Source organism: Arachis ipaensis, chromosome B06, assembly GCF_000816755.2.
Source record: "Arachis ipaensis cultivar K30076 chromosome B06, Araip1.1, whole genome shotgun sequence".
NCBI lineage: Eukaryota > Viridiplantae > Streptophyta > Magnoliopsida > Fabales > Fabaceae > Arachis > Arachis ipaensis.
Genome location: NC_029790.2, coordinates 500265 through 513951, shown reverse-complemented (window position 1 = coordinate 513951; position 13687 = coordinate 500265). Strand labels below are relative to the sequence as shown.

General features: G+C 28.2%; 2 protein-coding genes across 2 annotated transcripts in view; both read left to right on the top strand.

Moving 5' to 3' along the window:
* The window catches only part of LOC107645310, a 5551-nt gene extending 5033 nt beyond the window's left edge, over positions 1–518 (top strand). Inside the window, exon 4 of the mRNA XM_016349307.2 lies at positions 24–518. Within this exon, the coding sequence (XP_016204793.1) occupies positions 24–327 (304 nt within the window). The 3' untranslated portion in view covers positions 328–518. The remainder of the gene's footprint in view (positions 1–23) is intronic.
* LOC107648133 lies at positions 12839–13525 on the top strand. Its single transcript, XM_016352124.2, has one exon. It carries the CDS (start codon positions 12935–12937, stop codon positions 13412–13414), a length of 480 nt encoding a protein of 159 aa, XP_016207610.1. The 5' UTR covers positions 12839–12934; the 3' UTR covers positions 13415–13525.

Sequence of the window (13687 nt, the reverse complement as noted above, 5' to 3'; positions counted from 1 at the left end):
AACTAACCAACTTTAATGATTAGGCACGGGTTTCAAGGCGGTGGAAAGGGGGTGAAGACCACGGCCAGTAGCGGTAGGGCACATGACTCGCTGGCAGGGCATTGTGGCGCCCCAAGGGCAATGTTGGTTTGCCGTGTCATTGCTGGCAGGGTCAGGCGCGTGCCAGAGGACGCGCCGCCAGAGGACGACGGAGTCTCGGCTAGTGGGGGCTATGATTCTTTTGCAGGCAGTGCCGGGATCTACTCTAACCTTGAAGAGTTGGTTGTTTTCAACCCACGCGCCATCCTACCCTGTTTTGTGGTTGTTTACAAGGTGCTTTCTTGTTGAAATTTGGAAGGAGAGAAATGCAGGATTCTCTTGCTCGTACATCACTTGATCCTGTATCTTTATTACTGTTTTAGCTTTTACATTATATTAAGATTAGATGGTGAAAAATTAACTATGTGAGAAATTTGTAGTAACAATGTGTATAAAAGAATCTTACAAGTCTTGATCAAAGTCATATTGTCTCTTATTACTATAACTATGTATGTAACATCATGTATAAACTAAAAAGTGTTTTGGCTAAGGAGATAGATAATGGTTTTTGTGAATAATGTGAATAATGGGTTTTAAAATTGGTTCAATAAAGTAAAAATATACTATATTTCTAAATTATCCACCTAAATCTTAATATTAAGATAACAATCTGCACACCTAGTGAATTGAACATCTAATATATCTATTGTTCACATTATTTAATATTTTCATTGTCTACTTATACTTTTTCTTTAACTATATATCTTTCATTGGGGTCCTAATTAGGTTATAAGTGTTATTAGATGCAAAAATATTAGTGAATCACTAATTAAATACTATGAATCTCTAGAGACAAAATCTTATACTTTAGATTTTTCTATGGTAATAGTTAATTTTTTGTGGTAATAGTTTTTCTAAAATTTTATAATTCATTATATTAAGGACTTGTTTGGGTGAGTTTTTAAAAAAGATCTTTTTTTTAGTTATCTTTTTGTAAAATATCTTACGAAGAAGTAAAAGTAATTTTATGTTTGGATATCTCATACAAAAAGATCTTTTTATCTATCAATTATGTTTGGGTATAACAATATAAAAGTACTTATTTATTTATTTATTACATGAAAAACATCTTTTTTCTAAGAAAAAAAGATCTTTTAAAAAAAGATGTAAATTACAGCTTCTCAAAAAATATGTTTTTTTTTTATTTTTCTAGTGCTTTTACTTTTACTACTAGAAATTTGCCAAACACACTAAAAAATAAAAAAAAGATCTTTTTTCATTGAAAAAATATCTTTTTTTAACAAAATAATGGCGCCCAAACAAGCACAAAAACAATAATGTTCCACATCCATATAAAATACTTATCCAAGTCATCCAAGTAGTTTTTCATTAACGCGCCTCCCCCCTCCCCCAAGTTAGGTGAAATATATGCGCGCCCCTCTCTTCCTACTATCAACGTAATAGATAAACCTCTTCTTCAACGTAAACATTCTTCTTCATCTTCTCTTCTTCAACATTAACGATTTGCATTGTAATTTTCGGATCTGCAATCCCTACTGCTCATCGTTCTTCTTTTTTCTTTTCTTCTGCTTGTTGTTTTTCTCTGCTGCTCGTTCTTCTTCTTCTTATTCTTCTTTGTTTTCCTCTTTGATTTTGTGGATTTATCTTCTTCCTTTTCAGATTTCAATATTCCATCAAAACAATGAATGATTCAACTTCAAATCAATTGAATGAGAGCGTTTTGGATTATTCTTCTGAAACGAATCAAGCGAACGAGGTTTGGATTTTTTTTTTAATCGAATTGAATGGAATGCAATTGTTAAATTGAATTGAATGTACGCATATGTTATGAATTGAATTGAATTGATAATCTCTCAATTGTAGACACATGTGTTTTGAATTTATATAATGAATAATGTTTCGTTCATTTAGTACTATACAATTGTTTCACCATAATAACGTGTTCGGTTCATTCTACAGAAAGCTGTTTGAATTTAATTTTATATAATGGATAATGTTCCGTTCATTTAGTACTATACAATTGTTTCACCATGATAACGTGTTCAGTTCATTATGCATAAAGCTGTTTGAATTTGATTTTATATAATGGATAATGTTACATTCATTTAGTACTATACATTTATTTTACCATAATGACGTGTTCAGTTTATTATGGAGAAAGCTGTTTATTGCAAATATATATCTTTTCTCCCAAGTCTCAATTCCAAGTGATCCACTAGTTTATTGCAAATAATCTCTGTTATATGCACACAAGGAGCAAGCGCGTCAAAGTAATTAGTTTCTATGAGTTGCGCTACGTTATTCTCATTGAATTTTGTTGTGTTGCTATCCTTTTCCAAGCTTCCCAATAAGTAAAGTCTTTTGTATTAGATTCATAAATTTATTTCTCTCAAATTCCATCCAAGCACTCTTTTGGATTATTTTTTGAATCGAATTGAATAGAATGCAATTGCTAAATTGAATTGAATTAAATTGAATGTACGCATGTGTTCTTAATTGAATTAAATTGATAATCTCTAAATTGTAGACGTATGTATTTTGAATTTGATTTTATATAATGGATAATGTTCTGTTCATTTAGTACTATACAGTTGATTCAACTTAATAACGTCTTCGATTCATTATGCAGAAAGCCGTTTTGAATTTGATTTTATATAATGGATAATGTTCCGTTCATTTAGTACTATACAGTTGATTCACCTTAATAACGTGTTTGGTTCATTATGCAGAAAACTGTTTTGAATTTGATTTTATATAATGTATAATGTTCCATTCATTTAGTACTATACAGTTGATTCACCTTAATAACGTGTTCGATTCATTATGCAGAAAGTTGTTTTAAAACTGAATACTGATAGAAATATTTTTTTAACAGTGATATATGCACTTTTTTTTTGTCCATCCAGTGTATTAATTTCAGTTTATTTGGATTTTTAGGGCTATTAATGTTTGATAAATACCCTAATTTCCATTCACTGTGAACCTGGAATAAAACAGCAGTCAGACAGTTCCAACAGATATATACATTAACATCTCAGACAGTTCCATCTTAAATCAGATATATACATTAACATTAGATTTTCAATAACATTTACATTAATATTCATATATATATATATTTAAAGAAGCAGTATTTATTTTTTTTAAACAAGTTAAACAAAAATAGTACTGTTAATTACAACCAGTCAAACAAAATATATTCTATTTACTATCTAAATTCCCAGGTGTGAATTTACAATAAGGGCTGGAGAGGGTAGCAAATGGATTCGGGAGTCTTATTGCTTCAAATGCCCGAATCACTTGGTCTCTCATTTTGTATATATGCTTATGTTATAGCGCGACTTCCCCTTTTTTGTCACTGTTGTCTTCTTCATTTTTGCTTAAAGGACAAAACAATTTGGTCAATAATTCACTCAATACACTGACAAGCACAAACATGCACATTTTAATCAAGTGAATTAAAATGAGCAACTCCATTGAATCGAACAACATTCATGTGCTGAATAAAATGTGATAAACATTCATTCATCAAGAAAAATGTTTCTGCAAGCACAAGAACTCAACTGAACACACTAACAATCAAGTGAATCAAAATGAGCAACTCCATTGAATCGAACAACATTCGTGTGCTGAATAAAACGTGACAAACATTCAATCATCAAGAAAAATATTTCTGCATGCACAAAAACTCAACTGAACACACTAACAATCAAGTGAATCAAAATGAGCAACTCTACTAAACCGAACAATATTCATGTGCTGAATAAAACGTGATAAACATTTAATCATCAAGAAAAATATTTCTGCATGCACAAAGACTCAACTGAACACACTAACAATCAAGTGAATCAAAATGACCAAGATCAATGAACCGATCAATATATCACAGGAAGAAAATAACAACACATTTTCTATTCGTATGCCCTAGTTACGCAATAAAAATAGATTTAGAATAAGCCGGTCTACTAAACGAAGCAACTCAATCCACTAAACCTTAAATCGAAATAGGAGAAACGCGAGTTTTGAGAGAAATTAAATGAACATAATAACGACATTTTTTCTCATACCTTGCGGAGTCTCTGTTCTTATTTTTGTTTGTTTTTTCTTCTTCCTTTCGAAAGCTTGATGCGATTCTGGAGTAGGAGCAATTTCCGCAGAGAACATAATGGAGGTTTGAGAGATTTTGAGAGAGGTTTGAACTTCTCCAGTGGCGGTTTTGAGGTTGAAAAAGAAACGTTGTTTCATAATAAAGGCGCAAATGAATGTTAAATGTTTTGGGGTTTGGGCGCGTGAATACACACTCATATAATGGAATTGAGTTTTTTTTTGTGTTGGATCAGCTTGGATAAATTTGGATGGAAAATTACACGGATGTGTAGTATGACCGATATTAAAATGTACAATAAATAAGATAATAATAAATACATTTTGATGTTTTAAGTTAATATGTTATTAATTGCTATGTTGTAGTCGATTATAAAAACTAATTAATTAGACAATTTTTAAATTAATTTTAAATTTTTTTAATTAAATTTGTCCTAAAAAGTTTAGTTAATCCTATTAATTTTTTATTAATTTTTTTATTACTAAATATTTTGGTTAACTAGAGATGCATTTTGGTTGTTGCTCGGCCATGCAAAATAAATTATTTAAAAGATGTAAAAGATTAACTACTAAATTACAAAGTAAATTATTCGAGTTTGAAGGAGTTGACTATTCATGTGACGTAGACAATATCCATAAATTAAAAAAGTAGGTGTACATGCACCTAACATTGACCCTCATCCTTCCATCACACTATGACGCAACCATGCCCGGGAATTTTTTTCCATAATTTCTATAAACAATGTAAGGGGTAATTTTTTTGCAAGACATGAGAACATTATTAGTAGCATTGTGCATATATAATAGCTTAATTAACCCAATTAATAACAGTCATAGCATAAAATAAATAAGGTAAATAAATATATTAGTAGTAGAAATAGATAATAGATAAAATATGAAATGCAAAGTTATATTATATCAGCATAAAATTTTAAGGACACATTTAATTTGAACACATATATATATCATCTAATCAACTATTTATAATGCGTTTAACAATTTCCCTCAGACACATAAAAAACCTTCAAGTTTTAAGAAAAAATATATTCTAATAATTAACATAATTTATCTTAAAAGGTATTTTTAAAGAAGACCACTTCGATAAAGACACAAAAAATATCTTTTTTTTAAAGGTTTACGTATGTTATGATATTATTGGACATTTTTATTAAATCGGTTAATAATTTTATTTTTTAATAAACCAGAATAAAATTTATTTATTATAGCAACAATAATAAACCTAATTATTCGCATTATAATTATTAGACCCGATTTGATTAGATCGATTTACACAATTTAAACTGAATCATGTTTAAATTTTTTATAAAAAGACAAATATATCTCTGATTTTTATTTAAAAAAAAACAAAAAAAAATCTATGATCCAATAGGTTATGTAAATTAGTCGGTTCGACCAAATCTGATAACAATTGAGTTTATTGTTATTAAAAATCGGTTTTATTCTAATTTGTTAAGAAATTCAAAAATAATCGGTTCATTATACATCTAATAATAATGCGACACATTACAAAAAGACCTTTTACGCGTCTTATTGGGAGTATCTCAATTTTTAAAACATCGTATTAGCAAAACTCTTCTCTTTATTTGTTTCATCTATAACATTTCTACCCGATAAATAAACTTAGTTAGATTCGTTCTCATTATTGTTCAAATCAAATTCTTCCTCTTCTTCTGTTTGTTCTACATATACTATGTTAATTTAGTTTATAGCTAGGTAAACATGTTTTAGAGAGTTAGAGACATAATCATATATGGTGGTCAAAGTAAGGAGAATTTTCTGCAATAATTGGAAGGGGGGAAAAAACACGTTAGGCTGTAGGATAGCCTGATAGAGTGATAGGTATTTTGTTTGGATTGTCATTGACCAAACAACGAACACTTTTCGAAGAAAGGGGACACGATGAAGAAGCTTAGCATTGCATTATTATTATTATTATTGGAGAACACATGTATATATGAATATGATGATGATTATGTGCGTTAGCACTTAGCACATACATGGTCATATTCATTGCTTTTCTTACTGTCCCTTTGCCTTTGGAATTTAGGAAATTCCAACTTGCCACCGAATCTAACATCGCACTATGCCACTATGTTATGTAATTAGCTTAGATGCTTATATATAAGTAATTGCTAATTTAGGTTAGTTGGGCTGCTAGTTCTTCTGTTAACGTTGTATGAACAATTTGGTCTCATAATTTTGTAGTAGTCTGGTCAAATAATGCTTTGAAAAGGCTACATTTAGTTTTTTTTTTTTTTTTACCAAAGATAAGAGACTCGAACCCGCAATCTTTTAATTGAGTATGAAGAGACTATGCCATTTGAACTATAACTCATTGGCAATAAAAATGAAAGGTTGGAATATTGGAATGAAATAAATTTCATGGATCAAAGAAAATGGAATATTGGAATGGCGGAAGAAGTGGGTCTATATATTCCATATATGGCCCAATACTAATACGAATATTGAAAAAAGAGAACTGAATGTATGAAGAGACGGCCCAGAATATACATCCCAAAATTCAAGCCCAATTACCATTTTATGACCCTCCCAAAAAATACAGATAACAATTAGAAAATGGCAACCAAGCTAGGTGGATTAAGTAGTTTGTTTATTAACAAAGTTGGTGGTTGTTCAGATCCGCGATGGATTAGTCTTTAACCTGTCGGGTTAAGGGATATCGTTTAGGTAAACAAAAAAAAAAATTAACAAAGTTGGTGGTTGAAAATCCGCCTTGTGCAATTTTAGTATATACAATAATTTATTAGTCAAAAGCAAATTCTTTTAAATAAAGAAGTCCTCATCATTGATTTATTCAATAAATATATGATATTACTGATGAGTAGAATATTTAAAATTTAGAATCACATTAAAAAATAGGTCTTCCAACAAAATTCTTTTCTAGTTTGAGAGATCAAACTAATAAGATCACAAATTAAAAAACTGCGAGTAATAAGAAAAGAAAAATTATAATAATTTATAATCATCAACTTTGGTTTATGAATCATTATATACGCAGTTAATTTTGTAGTTTACTTTGTTTATGAAAAAGGACAAATGCATGTAAAATTGAAGGGATTCATCAGCAGGGTGTTCTCTTTAATCATTGAGAAACTCAGTTTATTTAAATTACATGTGTTTTCAGCTCAAGAAATGACTTCATATAAATATCTTAAAGTTGTTTAGTTTAAAGGAAACAAGCATAAGACACTATCATCATGCTTTTGGAATCAATAATGATTATCCCAAAGCTTCCTTCACTAATGATAATAAAATTCTCTAGGAATTGAAGACCGCTGATATATTATTCAAATATCTAATATATATTCTCATGAATATTACTAATTGCAACCCCCTACAATTTACCGATGCAATCACAAGTATCTTTAATAGGAGGTTTTTGGTGGCCAATATTATATAATGATTAAGAGTGGTTAAATTTTGACTGACCAATAAACACATAATATGTAGAGAGTTAGATAAAAGTTGTTAATTAAAGTGATAGGCCTTATTGTTAATGAGTAACAGAACAAAAAAAATAAATAAATTGACCAAAATGATGTGTATATTATATGGACCTTTGTTTTGAAGAAAAAAAATCTGTTAGTATTTTTTAAGTAGATAATTCTAAAATTTTAATGGTTGGGCTTTAGTGTGAAAATCTGTTATAATGCTAGATCAATAAGGCTGCGTTTGTTTACAGAGATAGGGATACTAAGTCACAAAATTATGTTTGGCAGGGGAGACATGAACAGAGATAATGTGTCCAGAGACACTGAATTAGTGTATTCTGTGTCTATCCTGACAGAAATGACATGGAGACACTAACAATGGACACAACTTATTTTTTATTTATTTTTTTATTATTCTTGTTAATTTTTTATAATTATATTTTTTATTGTTATATTTTTCATCTCAAATTTTTTGAATGAAAAAAATGAGAATAAATTGAATTTTCATAATTTGTTCTAGTTTATCACCAAACAGAATACAAGAACGCAAAATTTTGTGTCTTTGTCCATCAATGTCTTGTCCTGTTCTATTTTTAGTGGCTTGTCCTGTCCTATTCTTAGAAACAAACGCAGCCTAAAAGGTCATGAATTATTAATAATGAGAGAAATCTAAAAAAAACAAGAACTAAATCATGTAATATTTATGTGAGTTCTTACTATTAATGTATTTGTGACATGGATTATATGAGAGTATAAATTTATAAAGTGTTAAAATTTTGTAAGAAAATATTTTTATTTTGAATAAAAATAACTATTAATAATTATTTTTTGATATTATCATAGTTATTATTATTTTTGTTCTTGTTATTATTGATATTATTATTATTATTAAAAGAGAAATTTTGAAAATTAGTAATTTTTAGCAGTTTTGTTTATTTTTTGTAAATATAAATACTAAATTATTTTTAACAGATAAATTTTATTAATTTATGTATTCAAACTTTGAAAATTTTGAGTGTAAATGGTAATGATTCATGCATGTGCAAAACTTTAATAAACATAAGTGTAAACTGTATGTTTATTGTGTACAAAATTTCTATAAATATGGATACAAATTAGTACCGACTAAGTGCGGAAAAAAAAATGATAATACTTGTTAGTCATATAGCATTCTTCTTATTAAAAATCTTTATAATAGATTTATTAATAAGATTTACTTTTTTACTTTGTGAATCCACTAAAACTGGGCATCCGTAAATCTTAAATTCATAATGTCATACCTTCTATAATTTACTTAAATAAACTAATTGAAAATTAATCATAGTAGATTGTTTTTCCTCTCAATATTTATATACAACGTGGTCCTTGTATAAAATTATAAAGAAACAAATATAAAATTTGCAAAACCACCACGATTTGTAAAGTAAATTTATTAATTTTTATCAACGTTTATGCTTTCTTAAGATATTAATTTGTTAATTTTTATTTAACTAAAAATTCTTTGTTTTTTAATTTGATTATACATATTATTTGTTAATTCCATGATATAAGTTTTAAAACTAAAGAAGAAATGGATATTGACAAGTACGAAACGTAAAACTATAAAACAAAAAGAGTCACTCGTATTTTTTTAGGATATTTATATAAAATTACAGTAAAAGATATTTTAATCATAATAGAGTATAAAATATTTTTGTATTTAGATTATCAGGGACGGATCTAAAATTTTTAATATGAAGGGCTCGAATTATAGACAAATTTTTTAACTTTTTTTTTAGATTTTTTCATTATATAAAAGCACTTTAGGAATAATATATAGTTATTGAATTGGTTTTATTCAAATATAAAGAAAAAATCTTATAAATTATTTTTTGTAATATCATTTTTGATATGACAATTACATAAAAGAGACAACAATATCAATAATATATTATAAAATTATAATGGATCAAAAATTTATAGTGTATTTAGTTACAAAAATTATTAATTAAAATTACTTGAAAAAAATCATAAATTATTAATTACTTGAAAGTTATAATACGTGTTATCAAATATAAGATACAAATATCAAAATAAAATGATAGTTGGAATTAAATAAGTTAAGATAAAAAAAAGTTAGGTAAATTTTTTTTTTAAGAATGTAAAATTAAACGAAAAACTGAGTATTTTTTTACAAGAAAATAATATTTAAAATACACAATATAATCACTCGAACATAATTATGTAAGTCATTACTAATATTTTATATCATAATATTATAAAGGGCAATCTACCTAATTAAATAAATTCGGTGAATTGTTTACCTGAATACACAAAAGAGAAACCTCTTACGTACATGTGCAATTTCAATTTTATGTAAACTGTGGGAGCTAACCACGGTTTCTAATTTGTATGTAAACCGTTGGAGGCTACAAGGTTTTATGGTTGGAAAAGGTTGGACATAATCGGTAGCTACCTACCAAGGATTATGAAGGAAAAAGCTAAGGCATAAACCGTGGTTGCTTCCTACGGTTTATGAAGAGGAGGACTTGAACGAAAACTCCCATAGGATCCCACGGTTTACATGCAAAGTGTTGATTACTAGATATTGGTGGACTTTATTTTATTTTTTTAATTTAAATAAAAAAATTTATCATATAATTTAAGAATAAAAAATAAAAAATTTTGATTTTAAAAAATTTTGATCATATAATTTATATTTTGCATGTAAACCATGGGAACCTACGTGGGTTTTCGTTCAAGTCCTCCTCTTTATAAACCGTGGGAAGCAACCACGGTTTATGTCTTAACTTTTTCCTTCATAATCTGAGGTAGCCACGGATTATGTCCAACCTTTTCCAACCATAAAACATTGTAGCCTCCAACGATTTACATACAAACTAGAAACCGTGGTTAGCTTACACGGTTTACATAAAATTGAAATTGCACATGTACATAAGAGATTTTTTTTTTTGTGTATTCAGGTAAACAATTCACAAGGTCACTACTGTCTCTTACATATTACAATAAAAGATAAAAATAGAATAAAAATTAATAAAAACTAAAATTCACATTTTGTATTTAATTGGAACTTAAATAAAATTGCATATCTACAAACATATAAATTTAAACTATAAATTTTGTTTTTGAAAAAAGTAACCTCTATATAACCTTTTAATATTCAAAATAAAAATATTTTCTTACAAAATTTTAACACTTTATAAATTTATACTCTCATATAATTCATATCACAAATACATTAATAGTAAGAACTCACATAAATATTACATAATTTAGTTTTTGTTTTTTTTTTTAATTTCTCTCATTATTAATAATTCATGACCTTTTATTGTTCTAGCATTATAATAGGTTTTCACACTAAAGCTCAATCATTAAACCTTTGGAATTATCCACTTAAAAAATACTAACATATTTTTTTCTTTAAAAAAAAAAAGCCCACATGATATACACATAATTTTAGTCAGTTTATTTACTGTTTTGTCCTACAGTAATCACTAACAATAAGAGCCTATTACTCTAATTAATAACTTTCACCCAACTCTTCACATGTTATGTGTTTATTGGTCAGTCAAAACCTAATCATTCTTAACTACTATAATCTTGACCGCCACAAAGATCTACCCATCTTTAATTTCTAGTAGTGAAGATTATATTTTAGGCACACTTCAACCAACTCAAAACCATTTGATTTTGGAGAAGATACACTGAGTTTTAAAATGCTGCTATCTATTAATGTTCGTTGATGAATTTCATTCTTAACGCTAAAACTTGTCCGTCTCACAAAAAAATTAAACTACAAATTGGCAATAATCATTGTAGCTTGGCTTTTGATCTCCAACTATAAATCATATTACTTTAACAAAAAAAAAAAAGGACAAAAAATCCCTTAAGGATAAGGGAATTGCATATAAAATGAAAACCTAGAGAAAAAGACTTGCAACAAAATCATTCGCTCTAATGTTAGGCATGTTAAAGATGGGTTCCACATAGCTCGCAAATGATTATTGTTGGAGATTCGTCAAGGTTTTATATATATATGTACAATGTAGATTCATCATCATTTTACACACTCTTATACTAATAAACTCGAAATGATTACCAATTTTTATTTTCCGTAATAAGCTCTAGTTATGTTATGTCATATGGATTTAATTAATCATATTAATAATGATACTAATTAATTATTGTACATAAGTGAGATTAATTGAATGTAATGAACAAACCATAAAAAAAAATATTTTGAGGAGGACAAGAGAAAGCCATGCCAATGATTTGGCCACATGGGACTTCCTTGGCTAACATCTCATTTGGCCTTCCAATAAGGAATATAATCCTTAAATTTGATACATTATACCTTTTTCATACAAAGAAATCTTACTTTTTACGTCACATATCATTTTTGACACATGGAGAATAATAGATTTATTATTAAATATTTCAAACCTTAAAATGTTGGTTGGTTAGAGTTCAAGTGGAGCGTAACGTCAAACCAATTTTATCGATCTATGTAATAATATAAAAAACTTTAATCCTTATATATTGCCTAATTATCTAATATTTCAACATCATTATATGGGCGATTCTTAAAAATACAAATTAGCTAGCCACGTCTTGTATTATTATCACTTTAAATGAAAATTATTTATTTATTTTTATCTACGATTCTCGTAAATCATTAAATTTATTAATAGAATGTTAAATTTATTCTATTAGAATTATATATAACTATTTATGTGTTTTTTCTTTAAAAAATGAGATATAATTATTTATGTGACTCTTTATTTCTATTAACTTAAGTTATTTAAAAAAATAGTTTTATGATATATATAATGATAAAATTTAGAGGCCAATAATTTTGATGTTTTGTGGCTAGCACTTAACCATCAAAAGAAAAGTAAGTGATCTCTCACTATTAGATGTAATCTCACACCATTAAAAATACTATTAATGATCAATTGATGATTACAAAACACAAAAGTTACTGTCCCTAACACTTCTCATATATAGTTTCACCTAGTTAGTTACTTGTAAATAAGGGTAAAATGATGAATGCATAATATATAGTATACCCTAAAGTAGTTAAGAGAAGGCTAGCTATTTCAAATATTTTATAGTAAATTAGTAATATATTAGATATAGATATTATTATTAATTAGCTTATACAACCGTATTGCATAAAAAATAGTGTCCCTAAATCTTACACGTAGACAAGAAATTAAGAAAGAAGTATTGATTTTATATATACCTTGAAGAACCAAACGACATCCATCATAGCATTACACTTCCCGGTGGCTTCAAAGGAAGAGAAAAGCAAAAAAATGCACAACCAACAACAAAGAGGAAGACTAGGTCTACCTTCTTCAAATCAAAGCTTTGTTATACAAATATGTGGCAACACTAATACTAATTGTGTTGTTAATAACAATAATCAACGTTCCCTTATTCATCTACTTCCTCAACAAAACACAAACAATAGTAATATCTCTTCTTCTTCTTCTTCTCCTTCTATCAAGTTCAACTTCTCAGCCATGAAGCTCTTCCATCGATTCCGCAAGATTCTAATGCGGTTCGTGTTCTCCTCGGTGCCTTCTGGTCGCGGTCGAGGCGAGTCGACCGCGGAAACAAGGCACCATAGGAGCTCGGAGCGGTTCGAGCCGCCGAAGACATCATGCAGCTCATATTACTCTTCTTATTCTCATTACAATGAGGCCATTGCCGATTGCATCGAGTTCTTCAACAAGTCAGCTCAAGATGGCAACATGGATGGTCGAAAATCAGATGTTACTAATGTTGTCTAAAGTCTAAACATATACGTATACCCTTTTATGTCCTTTAATATAAGGTTGCCATATATATATATACCTATATGTTTGATTATTATTATGTCTATATTTTAATTTTTTCTTTTCCCTTCCGGCACATGATATGTTAAGTAAATAGGTATAAAGTTAAAATGAGTTTGAGTTTGAGTCTTCTTGCCCAATGCAATAATGCAAATGTGGTATATACACTAAAATTTTTTCATTTAACCCTTCATGCTCCATAAAGCCAGCGCATATGCAGATTTAATT

Excerpts from the sequence above, each read along its gene's own strand:
- LOC107648133 (XM_016352124.2), top strand. The coding sequence starts at position 12,935 with ATGCACAACCAACAACAAAGAGGAAGACTAGGTCTACCTTCTTCAAAT.